We start from the raw sequence: 11,794 nt of genomic DNA on the forward strand, positions 1-11,794 counted from the left end.
GCACCGGGGCCTCCTATTCAGATGGTTGCAGTTTTGTATTCGCTGCAATCAAACAGCGCAAGGCGGATTTGCACCTGGTCCGTTGGGTGGCGGAATTCCTTTCCCGCCGCCCGCCGAGGGCCCGTATACACGAGACCTTCTCCGCCCCTTTCTCGGCTCACCTGCGGTGCCCCACGGTAGCCAGCTTTTGGCCCACGGCTTTGCACCTTTGCCGCTAACAGCCCCAGTAAGAGAAACTGGTGGGCGCCCCCATCCTCGCGCATCCCTTCTTCGCCGGCGGCCTGGCATTCGGCGCGCGAGCCCAAGGCAGAGGCCCCATCGAGACCAGGCCGTAGCAAGCCTTGGGCTGCATTTTGGATTGGGCAAATAAAACAAAGACGACGTGCAACGCAGTGCGGCGAAGGCGATGCCCATGCTACTCGGCACCCAACGGCACGGCTCGCCCCATGCTGCGCGTGGGCGGTGTCGCCCTAGCGGAGGGCCGCCCACCGCTACTTTTGGGAGTTTTCATCCACCCATTGCGTGGGGGTGGCTGTCCGGCGTGGGGAACTCTCACCGCTGCAACGGCACGGCTGGGGAAGACGCAAGCGATGCCTACGACAAGGTGGAAGCGTAAAAGCGGGACGCTTTGCTTCATGCAAAGGGCCTTCGTTGAGTTCAAACCCCTGTGCGAGGCAGCGGCGCCGTCGAATTTGACGTGGCTAGAAGGGTTCCAAATTTTCACCGCCAGCGCCATTGCAGGCACTTCGGTTGGAATTCGTTTTTTTTTTTTTCGTTAGAGAGGAGGCTTGCCTTTTCTTGCTTGAGGGCGTTTTGCCGATGCGCGGCACCCGATGCTATCTGCGGGCGCGCGCCAATGGAGGGGAGTTGGGGCGCCACGCTCGGGTGCTTTTCCCGCCCACCCGCCCCATACGCTTGGCCCTCCTTCTGGCGGCGGATGGGCGCACGAGCATCAGTGGCTTGACGTTGCCCATGCTGCTGCGTCCCTTAACATTGCCAAGCGTGCGTGCCTTAAGACGCCGCCGGTCCGTAAGCACAGGGCCCGCATGCTGCGGGCGGCGTCCAAATCCAATGCGCACTATACCCTATGATCCGATGGCTCCGTTGAGCGTGGAGCGAAGTCTGGCTGTGCCGTCCTTTCGTTTGGGCGCCAGATACTCGCCCATACGCCGGGGTGGGTGGCAGCTCGCTGGCGCGCGGCCACGGGGCGGAGTGCCTGGCCATGGAAATATGCCTCAACGAGCCCCTGCTGCACCTACCGCCCGCATCCAGCAGGCCGGCGACGGCTGTATATGGACCCGCTGCCACCCCTCAGTGCATTTTAAACGGGGCCCGAACAGAGTGACGGATGGCGTGCTTTGCCGCATGGGGAGCTCCACTATTAGTTTGGCTTGCTGATGTGCTCAATAGCCCGTTAGTTTTTTTTTTTGACGCACTGGTGTCCCCCACAGCGAGGTTGGGTGAGGAGTTTGCGAAAGAAGTGCTGGGGACGTGTCGGGGTGTGCCGGGAGGAGGTCTCGGGTGCCATCGCCTCCGTTAGACGCTAAACAGCGCAATGTGTGGAGGAAGAAGAGCCCACTCACTATCCGACCCAGCGCCAGCGTTTCGCCTGAGGGTTAGGAAACTCCAAAAACGGTTCCGCAGCGGCTTGCGGAAAAAACGATTATGGCGCAACGTTCCGGAGGCACATCGCGTCACTTCGGTTGGCTGCGGCTTTTCCTAGCGGCAGGCGAACCCGCGATGTCGGTAGTTTCTGCCACCGCTCACTCCAACGTAAGGGGCCAGCGTCCCCGGAGCCCCCTCTCCTCAGCAGGCTGTTCCCCAGGCGGTCCGAGCAGACCGGACGTTGTTTTGCCAGTCCGCGATAAGGTATATATTCCGTGCGATCGCCGGCTCACAAACACATACTAAACAGCCATGGCGTCAGCGAGGCGCGGGTCCAGCGGGCGACGAAATGGGCGCCAGCGGCCCCGCGCGGTTGGCAGGCAATAACGCGCCCAAAATGCCGTGTTACGACGACCGACAGGGAGACATTTTGAGTTTGTATAGCGGCGCAGCATGAAGCACGCCGAACCCGGACGCCGCGGGAAGTTTTGGAGGCGAGGCAGCATCGCGTCGCAAATCCCAGGCGCCTCCAACAACGCCCCGGCAGCTGTTGTGAGGGCGTATCGTCCAGCGCGCTCTTGCCCTTCGTTGTCTGACTTGGGGCGGGCGTTGTAGAATGCAGTGCCACTTCAACTGCAGCAACTGCTTACTGCATCTACGAGTAGCTCAAGACGAACCTGCAACGGCGGAGTTCTCTGGCATTAAACCCAGCCCGCTCCAGCGTTCACCTATACAGCCAATCTCCCATACGTGTTTGCAAAGTTTATACGGGCCGCTCTTGGCCTGGCATTCTGACCACACTGCGACCGAAAGGGATTCCACATTTCTGAGTTACTGCCGACCCGGGGCGTCTCGAATGTCCCTGTTGCACGCGGGTGTGTCGCGTTGGGTGGGTGGTGCGACGCGTGAAGGCGGCACATGCTACTAGAGAGGTCCCTCCGCTCCAGGATCCGTAGCCAGCGGTCGGTGCTTCAGACGGCCGACTCAAAGGCCACAACAAAGTTCCACCACTACAGAGGAGTTTTATAGAGGGTGAGGAAAGCAGTGCGAGGTTGGTGGTTTCCACAGCATACGCGGGGTTGACCCAGCGACAACCGCATTGCCACATGAAGCAAAACAAGCGCGTTACGACGCAAAGCGGAGAAAAAGTGAGGGAACACATTCTCCGCACACCGTGCAAAAAGCACATGCTTTGCGAGACGCGCTCCACAAACATGTGGCCACAGCGCTCGACACCGTGCTGAAACCAAGCTCCTCCCGGCCAAGGGCGCCCACCCCCACCTTCGTGTGGCGTGTGGCGCGCGGTGTGTGTTTCGCCCCGGTTTGTCTATTCATATCGAAAGGCAACACCGTGAAAAACAAAGCAACAATAACAGCCAAAATGGCGCAGATGAAGCCTCGCCGATATTTTCTCGTCGGAGGAGGGGCGGGGTGGGGGGGGGCGCTGTAATGTACCCCAAACATTGTTGCTGGGCGAATGCCGAACGCACATGCCGGCGGGTTCCCCAACAAGGACAGCTCCAAGCACCACAGCACACTGTGCTTTAGACACGGCGCGGGCCACTAGGCATGGGGGCACATATTCTTCTGCTGTGCGTTTCCTTGCGGCCCGGCAAGCCAAATTTGGCTATGGGGGGAATCGGAGCTGCCGGGCATTATTTTGTGGCGTGTTAGGCGCCCGCGGCCACTTGTGGCCCACAGCCTGAAGCGACATGGGCGGCGACGCCGGTATGTTGGAAGAGGGGGCGTCTTTAGTTTGCTGCGTTAATAGTTGGTCTTGCTTTGTTTTGGTTTCTTTCACGCCCCCGTTTTCAGCACAGCGTGCCTCCAAAATCCCAAATGGCATCTTCCGCCGCCCCGCCACTCTTCTGGGGCTGAAATGGAATCGGCGTGAGAGTTCAGATTCAACTTCTCCATTTTTTCACGGAGACGGTTGTGGCGTTAAAGAACACGGGGGGGAGGGGGGGGTGGATAAAGCCTCGCGCGCCGCGGCAAAAGGGCTCCATTTGCAAAAAAAAAATAATAATCAAAACGGCCCCCGCTAGGCGTCATTTTCCAAAACGCTTTGCTTTGCCGCACGGCAGGCGGCCCGTAATTACGGAGAGGGCGGGGGGTCGTTTCTGCGTTTTCTGGCGCTTGTCCCCGAAGGGGTTGTGGCCGAGATTCTGCAAAGCTCCCTCGCGAAGCGCCCCCGCAGCATATTGTAGAAACCAATCGCTCAGTTCCAAAGGGGAAAATCTGTGCTGGCGTGGTGGCCTCCTCTCTCAAACGCTTCGGCTTCAGGCCGCTCCTTTTCGCACTGTCGCCGGGGGCTGCTCACGCGGAAGAAGACCGAAGGCGGTGCGGCGCGTGGCTGCCACCCCGCCCAGTAAGGGAACAATTCCCGCTAAGGCGCCCGCCGGATTTTACTAATGGATCGGGGTGTGGGTGCTTATTGTGCGCTGGTTTGGGCGCCGCTGGCTCTGGTTGCCTCCGGCCCGGCCGGTATGGAAACAGTGGCGGGTCGTGATCGGGAGTGGGTTTCAGGGTGCGCGAAGGCGTCGGGGAGCGCCGTCCCCGCCCCACGTCGCAGCACGGAGCCGGAGCCGGAGCCAGGGCGAGCGAGCGGGGGCGGGCGGGAGCGACGAGGCGGCGTGGCGAGGGTTTCTTTTTTTTTTTGGCGGATCTCTTCTGTCTTTGTCTTCTCCGTGCGGAGTGTGTATGCGGGTTTTGGTTTTCTGGTTTCCCTTGGCGAGCGCGGCAAAGTGCGATTGGAGCCTTGAAGGTGGATTTCTATGGACTATGGGATGGGGGGTGCTGGCGCAGAGAGCGTGGCGAGCGATTTCTTGGTGCTACCTTCGCGAGATGTCGGCTGATGCCGCGTTCACGCTTGAGGACCACTTTGGAGCTTTTGTGGTCATTTTCATGGGTGTCTGGTTGGTGACTCTCTTGTGTAAGCAAGACAGTGCCCACAACAATACCGTTATTTTGCAACGCAATTATTTTAACAAAACAATAAACTACAAAAAGACAGTATTGAGAACAGGAGTGAAGGATGTATTATCAGATACCTGTATCGTGGCGGACTCTCGTGGAACTTGGAATACTTTTATGAGGGCACTGGCAACGATGCAAGACAGCAGGATGCGTGAAATACGCCATCTATTTTGTCTCATATTTTTTTCACCCATTGAGAACCGGCGTGGAGTTTCCTGGCTTTCTCTTGAGATTGTTTCCTGGCTTTCCCAGGCTTCTTCCAAAGTAAGACTGCTTTGAGTGCGTATGTGGGAACTGTTTTTTGCTTGTGCTTTTTTTTCTGGATGGTCAGAAGGAAGATGCGTAGGAAGAGCGGATTGTTTTTTTTTCGAATTATTATGATGTATTTTCTGTCTTGCCCTGAACTTATCGGGAGAAACATTTTCATGCCTTTTTTTTACTCTTGCGTATATCAATCTTGTATTATTGGTGGCTTGTTTTTGGTGATGCTGAGGTTTGTTTCTTATCTGCTAAAAATAAATCAAATAAATTAATAAGGGGGAGATCAGACTGAATGATCCAAAGTAGAACAATTAAAGAAAGGGGTAAGTAAACTAATGGGCTGAAGTAGGACCATATATTTTCTTGAGGTGCATCAAATTCATGGCAGGTATGCTCTGTGTGGTTTCGATTCTGATAACTTTTTGAAGCAACTTGTTCTGCTGAGTAACATTTGTTTTTGGGGCCGTAGTTATTTTTTATCTATATGTATGTGTTTTCCTCTGTTTTTTTCTGTTTTTGTGGGGGCTGGATCTGTGCCAAAATATTGATAATAATAAGAGATTATGGGCGTTTTCCGTTGGCTACTTGTTTAATTTAATACTTTTTAATAACGGTACTACGATCATTATCGTTGAATTTGTTTGGGGTTTGGATCTTCTACAAACGTACACCCTTGAATATGTCGTTTTCCTTTTTTTTTTGTGTTTGTCTTTTTTTTTTGCATGGATGGTAATTAGGTGGAAATTCAAAAGAAAAACTTTGTTTGTTCGTCCAATTTACTTTTTCCCTGCTTTTCTTTGTTGGCAACCTTACGAAGGAACCCTTTGTGAATAAGGATTTTCTGGTTTTTTAAAAATCTTTTGGAGGTGTCCCTTTACAGGTTAAGATGGCACGCAACAAGGTTCACAAACAGCGGTTTAGCTCTAAACGTGCGCGTTTGGGGAAGGCGAAGGGACGTTCCATCACTTCAAACACCGCGGGTGTAAAGACAGTTCAGCCCATGGACTCCAAGGAACGTATTCGGAAAAATGCGGTATCTCAGCGCAAAAGATCTGCCTTGGCTCTTCAAAGGAAGCGAATGGGAGGTTCCGTTGGTGCTCCACGAGTGATCGGGGTGATTCCTGCAAATGAATCTGGAAACACTGATTTGGTTGTTCAGGGCATGTGTCATGCTATGGATGGTGTTAAACCTGATACTTGTTTTCCCTTCTCCGTGGTGTCTAAAGAAAAAAAGATGGGTTTTACATTTATGTGGGAAAACCAATACAATGATCAAGATTGTATTGATATTGCGAAGGTTGCCGATTTTTTGGTCCTAGCACTGGACGCATCTCAGTCAGTTCAACAGACGATAAAAGAAATACAAGACACCCCGGCTGCTGGTGGTGATGAGGATGACTCCATGGTTAGTGGAACAACGTGGTTTGGAGATATTGGGTTATGTATTACCGACTTCACAAGGTCTATGATCACTGCTCTGAATGCACAAGGCGTACCGAGCGTTGCGGTGGTTCTCCAAAATTTGGACACCTTTACTGAAAAACAGCGTCAAAAGGTTTTGCGAGTGCATCAACGTTACTTTACTTCAGTTCTTCCAGATACGACAAAGACTTTTGCTATTATCGAAGGTCATGAGTATGGCGCATTGCTGCGCCATCTACAAGTCACAAAACTGCGTTCTTTGTTGTGGCGTGAGCAACATCCCTACTTGGTGGTTGAGCAAGGTAGATACTTTAGTAATAATCAAAAATTACTAATTGGAGGCTATTTAAGAGGGATGCCGCTTTCTTCTAAACAACTAATTCATCTTACTAATCACGGAACATATCAAATTGAGAGTATCACTTTCAATGATCCTGCTTCTGGGGATCCCCAATATGGAGATTTTTCTGATTTGGAACAGCGAGAGTCATTGGAGCATGTCCAAGCTAATGCCACGTTTGAGGATACTGAAGGACCCACGGAGGAGGATTTGGCCTATCATCACTCATTGGGTGCAAAACAGATTAAGGTTCCTGAAGGTGTGTCAGACTATCAAGCGGCGTGGTATGATCTTGAAGAAAATGAAGTATTAGAAGAAACCCCAATGCCACTAGCCTCAATGGGGGAAGAAGACGCATTTGTTGGTGCGGAATTTTTGTCACATCGAACATCAAAAACCGATGTGGATTTTCTTAAAGTGGAAGATATTATTCGCTTGGAACGCATGACTGATGAAGAGCGTGCGGCAGAAATTCAAAGAATTCGTCAAGAAAGCGAAGAGGATGCGTGGAACCCTGACATGGTTGATACACCTTTGAACTTGCCCGCTAGACAGAGATTTGCAAAGTACCGTGGCTTAAAAAGTTTTTCAACGGGCAAATGGGACCCTACAGAAAATCTTCCACCACATTATGCTTACATATACAAGTTACAAGGCATTACACGCATTCGTAAAGCCGCGTTAACGAAATGTGCTGAAGGGCCTGTGGAAATTGGTCATTTTGTTTACGTTACTCTTGTAGGAGTTTCACAAAAGGTCTGGGAAAACGCCATGGCTAGTGGGTATATTATTGCCTCGGGTCAGTTGGAACACGAGCAAAAGTGGTCTGTACTACATTTCAAGGTTCAAAAAAATGCGGAATGGGAAGAACCAATCAAGTCAAAGACACCCATGTTGGCACACATTGGATTCCGGAAGTTTTATGTGTCTCCTTTGTTTAGCGATATTACGGCATCTGATCGCACCAAATTCGCTCGTTTTTTCCACCCATCTGAAAATTTTCGTCTGGCCTCATTCTTTGGACCAGTTTCGTATCAACCATGTCCAATTCTTTTGTTTGAGGTACCTTCGTTGGAGGAACAGGAATCCGGAGATTCGCTGCGGTTAGCATGCTTCGGAGGGGTGTTACCTCCAGATCCGGATCTTTTGATCTTAAAACGCGCTGTATTGACGGGTCGTGTGGCGACGATCCACAAAAAGCAAATTGTAGTTAAATACATGTTCTTTAATGAAGAAGATGTGCGATGGTTTCAGCCTGTGGACTTACATACTCGTATGGGACGACGAGGGAAGATAATCAAGGCTGTGGGAACGCATGGATTATTTAAGGCTGCTCTTAACGATCAAGTTATGCAACACGATCTTGTCTGCATGGATCTTTACAAACGCATTTTTCCCAAATGGACAACTTTACCCTTTAATATCTCCGATATAACAAATTCTTCAAATGAAGAAGTGTAACACCAAGTAATGCAAATATACACTCTAAAAAAAACAAAAAACATTTATCAATAATCACATGATACATAACAATACATATATTATCTACACATTATAAGTAAACAAAATTTGTGGTTGAGATTTGAAAATCTGATTTTTCTTGCGCGTGGCTTATATTATTATTATTGTTATTTTTTTCTCTCTTCTTTTTTTCTTTCTTATATATATATATATATATATTGCATATAGTACTATTATTCAATACGAGATTGATCGACCGTTAATGATGCGAAGGTTTGTCAAGTCTTTTGGGCAGATACAATGCTTTCGTAACGTCTCTTATATAGGAGGTCTTTTTAACTTTAAAATTCTTCCGGAAGAGATGTTTCCTTACCCGTGTAGAAAGTTGGAGGGTGAGGAGGCAGAAAATCTTCAATCCGTGCTGGAAAGTATTCGAACGAATAACAATGCACTTGGGAATCTTTATGGTGCAAGGATCGCCACAGAGTATGGTGGATTGGGACTCGGTCACACGGCACATGCTCTTGTCTATGAGGAATTAGGTAATAGTTGTATTGACGACTTACTGACCACCATTCGGCACAGTGGTGTGTGTACTCATCTCTTGGCATCAACTGGTGCTAAAGATTTAAAGGGAAAGTACTTAACAGCAATGTCTGATGGAACTATAAAAATGAGATGGGCTATTGAAGAAGATGGATTTGGAAGTGACCTCAGCATGAATACTACACAAGCTGTAATGTGTGATGATGGGAGCTATGCTTTGACAGGTCAGAAGCGGTGTGACGCTGCAGCATCTGCCACACACTTTTTGTTGTTAGCCAAAACACTGACTCAGAAGTCTTCAGAAAATGGTGCGACTGTTGCAACTCGGAGCTCTCTTTTTATCTGTGAAAAAGGTGCTCCAGGCCTAAAAATTGAAGGGGATAACATTATTTTGGAAAAAACCCCTGCCTCTGACATTGTTGGTGTTATGGGTGAGGGATTTAAAGATGTAATGATTGCATTGTTTACAGAAGAATATCTTTATGCAGTATCTTTGTTGGGTACAATGAAACGCCTTGTGGAAGAATTGCAAAGTGCAAATACAGGGACAGGAGTTGCAGAACTTCTTCCTTCTTTTGCTTGCGCAGTTTACGCCATGGAATCAACTCTGTATGCCCTGACAGCTAACATGGATGTACCCAGAGAAGATAGTTTGCTGGAGTGCACCCTTGTTAGCGCCTTTGTGCAGGCCACCACAGCTCAGTGTTTACACAGGCTGGAATTATTGAAATCACCCAACACGACGATAGACAACTACTTTTGTCAAACCAATAAACTTCTCAGCTTAATGGAATCGCGAGATTTTCTTTATGCCACAGCTGTTTGTTGCGGTGTTGAGGACTACGGTCTTTTTTTCCAGAGGGCTTCAACCTTGCAGATGATGCAAGCAAGAGCACTTCGTTTCATGGGTGTACGTGATCGTGTACCTATAAAAAATATTTCAGAGGCGTCGCAAATTGACGAGGCAGTGGTAAAGTTTGGTGAAGCTGTAGAGGCAACGTTTGTAAAAAATGGTTCACAAGTTCCCTATCAGCAGCTTCTTCTTAACAGGCTTGGGGAGGCTGCTTCACTACTGTACGCGGCGTCAGCCGTCGCGTCGAGAGCCTCTATGTGTCTTACAAAGGGTCTTCCTTCAGCAAGGCTTGAGGGAAAACTGGCGACAGCTTTCATCAAATTTTCAGTTGAGCGAGCCACTTCCCTCAGTGAAGACTGCTGCAACATTGGTAAGACTGCTGACACTGTTTATAAGCGAATTGCCCTTGAGGTTTGCGAGGACGCACTGCGGTAGTTCAAGGAAGTGGAGAAGGGTAATACCAAACGAAAAAAAGACAATTTGAGTATCGCAAATTTATCACATGACACACTTCAAAATTGAATGCAGAAATTGAAGCAACAACGCAAAGAGAGACAAGTTAAAGAGAGGTCTAATTAACAAGAACAAGAAGAAAACAATAACCCATCACTGTGCTTGAAGATAAAATGGGGGTTTCTATCCCTTCCTGTTGTAGTTTCTAACAGCAGACACTTTTCTTACTTCTTTTCTTTCCTTATTTTTGTTTTGTTTTGTTTTTTTCTAAAAAAACAACAACACATGTAGCCGAAAAAATATTAGTTTGCTTGGCTATTATTATCATTACAGAGGTGTGGCGAATAGGTACGCAATGCTTCGGCTGAATGTAGGATTTCTTATGCGGCATATAGGACAAGATGTGCCAAAACGGCATACCCACTTTGTTTTGGAGTCTAGGCTAATGTACGAAAAGTCCTTTCGCGACAATTGGCTGTACAGTGTTTGTCGCGCCGTTTCGCAACTTGATGAGCCGTTGTCCAAGACAATATTAGGCACACGGCAGAAGATGTTACAACGCAAGGTTGCATGCTTTCAATATAATCAGTATGGGCTATTTAAGGTGCCGTATTATCGCTTAGCCAACGTCGATCGCTATCACGCGGTCCAAGGTGTTCCAGGAACACGGGAGTGGGTTCCATACGCCAACGTTTCGTACTGGACGATGAACAAGATGGTGCGTAGTGGCAACTTATTGGTGCATCGGGTGCATTACACTGGTTGGGGAACAGATACGCATCTCAAGCGGGGTGGATGGGAGCATCGCTGGAATAAAGTAATGCAACGCAATACACTTCAGTACTCTCGAATCTAGTGCACTCGAGTGAGATTATATATAATTAAAATAAAACTCTAGTTAGTGTGATTCTCTTGACTCGAAATTGTTTACATGTTGTCGTCTTTTCATTTACTGAGGGATGGGTCTGTGCTCATTTTTTATTTTTTATTACTAACGGTTGCTGAGCATGCTCAAGGCAGGTGTGAAAGTTATGAGCCGGACAGTTCGAATCGGGGACACGGCTTTCGTACGCCGTGTGATTACTCAGGAGGACGTTAAGGCGTTTGGTCCGCTGGTTGGGGACAATAACCCCATCCATGTCGACGAAAGTGCGGCAAAGGCTGCCGGATTTCCTTCTACTATCGTGTACGGGATGCTGGCCGGATCTCTCTTTTCGGGACTGATAGGCTCTGAGTTACCCGGGCCACAGTCTATTTATTTGAGCCAGACACTACGATTTGTGGCACCGGTGTTTGTTGGAGACGAGGTGGAGGCGCGGGTGACGTTGACTCAATTCAAGAAGAGCAAGTTCCTGCTCGCCTTTCGTACAACAGTAAACCGCATTGATCCAGAGACGGGGAAGGAGACGCCTTGTGTGGTGGGCACAGCAGTGGGGATGAACAAGACTGTGATATTTGAAGGGGAGAGTGAGTGAACGAGCGGAGGGAGGAGGGAAACGTATTGTGCCTTTTCTAGATTCATTGTAATGTTGAAGCCTCGGAGATAGTGATTGCGTGGTTTGAGCGGACCGGGGAAACTGAAAAGCAAGCATAAATCAGGGGGCGAGAGTTTATGGCCGTATGCAGCAACTTCTTCTTGGCTCTTGGCTTTTATGTTGAAGCTTTGGATGTGTTCCGAATGATCTGTGTGTGAATTGTGAGGAAGGAAGCAATGCCCAAAGGGATAGAGCGAGAATGAGGGCGAATGGAAGGGAGGGGTATAGAAGAAGAATACGCCGTTGACCTAACAATGACGGGAGAGGCTGACGTTAATAGTGTTGCTTTACTGAAGTTGGTCGACGCGGAGCAGAAAGTGTGTGCAGTCGGTGACGCGGAGG

At 49.2% G+C, this 11,794-nt stretch overlaps 10 protein-coding genes across 10 annotated transcripts in view, besides 7 other annotated features; 9 read left to right on the forward strand and 1 right to left on the reverse strand.

The window, feature by feature from the left end:
• The window catches only part of TraAM80_06338 (uncharacterized protein), a gene marked incomplete at both ends in the record, with an annotated part of 708 nt that extends 338 nt beyond the window's left edge, over positions 1–370 (forward strand). Inside the window, one exon of the mRNA XM_029383188.1 lies at positions 1–370. This exon is cut by the window's left edge and continues 338 nt beyond it. Within this exon, the coding sequence (XP_029236956.1) occupies positions 1–370 (370 nt within the window).
• A 45-nt stretch (positions 371–415) lies between these two features.
• On the reverse strand, positions 416–736 carry TraAM80_06339 (uncharacterized protein; the record flags this gene model as incomplete). The annotated part of the gene is made up of 1 exon (XM_029383189.1): positions 416–736. One exon carries the CDS (start codon positions 734–736, stop codon positions 416–418), a length of 321 nt encoding a protein of 106 aa, XP_029236957.1.
• Positions 737–819: 83 nt separating this feature from the next.
• Positions 820–1,398, forward strand: TraAM80_06340 (uncharacterized protein; the record flags this gene model as incomplete). Its single annotated transcript, XM_029383190.1, has 1 exon — positions 820–1,398. The coding sequence occupies one exon, from the start codon at positions 820–822 to the stop codon at positions 1,396–1,398; it is 579 nt and encodes a 192-aa protein (XP_029236958.1).
• Positions 1,399–2,221: 823 nt separating this feature from the next.
• On the forward strand, positions 2,222–2,533 carry TraAM80_06341 (uncharacterized protein; the record flags this gene model as incomplete). The annotated part of the gene is made up of 1 exon (XM_029383191.1): positions 2,222–2,533. The coding sequence occupies one exon, from the start codon at positions 2,222–2,224 to the stop codon at positions 2,531–2,533; it is 312 nt and encodes a 103-aa protein (XP_029236959.1).
• A 1,483-nt stretch (positions 2,534–4,016) lies between these two features.
• TraAM80_06342 (uncharacterized protein) lies at positions 4,017–4,367 on the forward strand (the record flags this gene model as incomplete). Its single annotated transcript, XM_029383192.1, has 1 exon — positions 4,017–4,367. One exon carries the CDS (start codon positions 4,017–4,019, stop codon positions 4,365–4,367), a length of 351 nt encoding a protein of 116 aa, XP_029236960.1.
• Positions 4,368–4,386: 19 nt separating this feature from the next.
• Positions 4,387–4,860, forward strand: TraAM80_06343 (uncharacterized protein; the record flags this gene model as incomplete). Its single annotated transcript, XM_029383193.1, has 1 exon — positions 4,387–4,860. One exon carries the CDS (start codon positions 4,387–4,389, stop codon positions 4,858–4,860), a length of 474 nt encoding a protein of 157 aa, XP_029236961.1.
• A 234-nt stretch (positions 4,861–5,094) lies between these two features.
• Positions 5,095–5,117: a microsatellite.
• Positions 5,118–5,527: 410 nt separating this feature from the next.
• Positions 5,528–5,562: a microsatellite.
• A 166-nt stretch (positions 5,563–5,728) lies between these two features.
• On the forward strand, positions 5,729–8,065 carry TraAM80_06344 (pre-rRNA-processing protein TSR1; the record flags this gene model as incomplete). The annotated part of the gene is made up of 1 exon (XM_029383194.1): positions 5,729–8,065. One exon carries the CDS (start codon positions 5,729–5,731, stop codon positions 8,063–8,065), a length of 2,337 nt encoding a protein of 778 aa, XP_029236962.1.
• Positions 8,066–8,093: 28 nt separating this feature from the next.
• Positions 8,094–8,139: a microsatellite.
• A 76-nt stretch (positions 8,140–8,215) lies between these two features.
• Positions 8,216–8,263: a microsatellite.
• Positions 8,233–8,264: a microsatellite.
• Positions 8,264–8,302: a microsatellite.
• A 25-nt stretch (positions 8,303–8,327) lies between these two features.
• Positions 8,328–9,899, forward strand: TraAM80_06345 (putative acyl-CoA dehydrogenase, mitochondrial precursor; the record flags this gene model as incomplete). The annotated part of the gene is made up of 1 exon (XM_029383195.1): positions 8,328–9,899. The coding sequence occupies one exon, from the start codon at positions 8,328–8,330 to the stop codon at positions 9,897–9,899; it is 1,572 nt and encodes a 523-aa protein (XP_029236963.1).
• Positions 9,900–10,135: 236 nt separating this feature from the next.
• Positions 10,136–10,186: a microsatellite.
• Positions 10,187–10,272: 86 nt separating this feature from the next.
• On the forward strand, positions 10,273–10,773 carry TraAM80_06346 (uncharacterized protein; the record flags this gene model as incomplete). The annotated part of the gene is made up of 1 exon (XM_029383196.1): positions 10,273–10,773. The coding sequence occupies one exon, from the start codon at positions 10,273–10,275 to the stop codon at positions 10,771–10,773; it is 501 nt and encodes a 166-aa protein (XP_029236964.1).
• A 151-nt stretch (positions 10,774–10,924) lies between these two features.
• Positions 10,925–11,392, forward strand: TraAM80_06347 (maoC-like dehydratase; the record flags this gene model as incomplete). The annotated part of the gene is made up of 1 exon (XM_029383197.1): positions 10,925–11,392. The coding sequence occupies one exon, from the start codon at positions 10,925–10,927 to the stop codon at positions 11,390–11,392; it is 468 nt and encodes a 155-aa protein (XP_029236965.1).
• Between the last annotated feature and the right edge of the window lie 402 nt (positions 11,393–11,794).

This window comes from Trypanosoma rangeli (assembly GCF_003719475.1).
Source record: "Trypanosoma rangeli strain AM80 chromosome Unknown Tra_15.4_contig_00229, whole genome shotgun sequence".
Lineage (NCBI taxonomy): Eukaryota > Euglenozoa > Kinetoplastea > Trypanosomatida > Trypanosomatidae > Trypanosoma > Trypanosoma rangeli.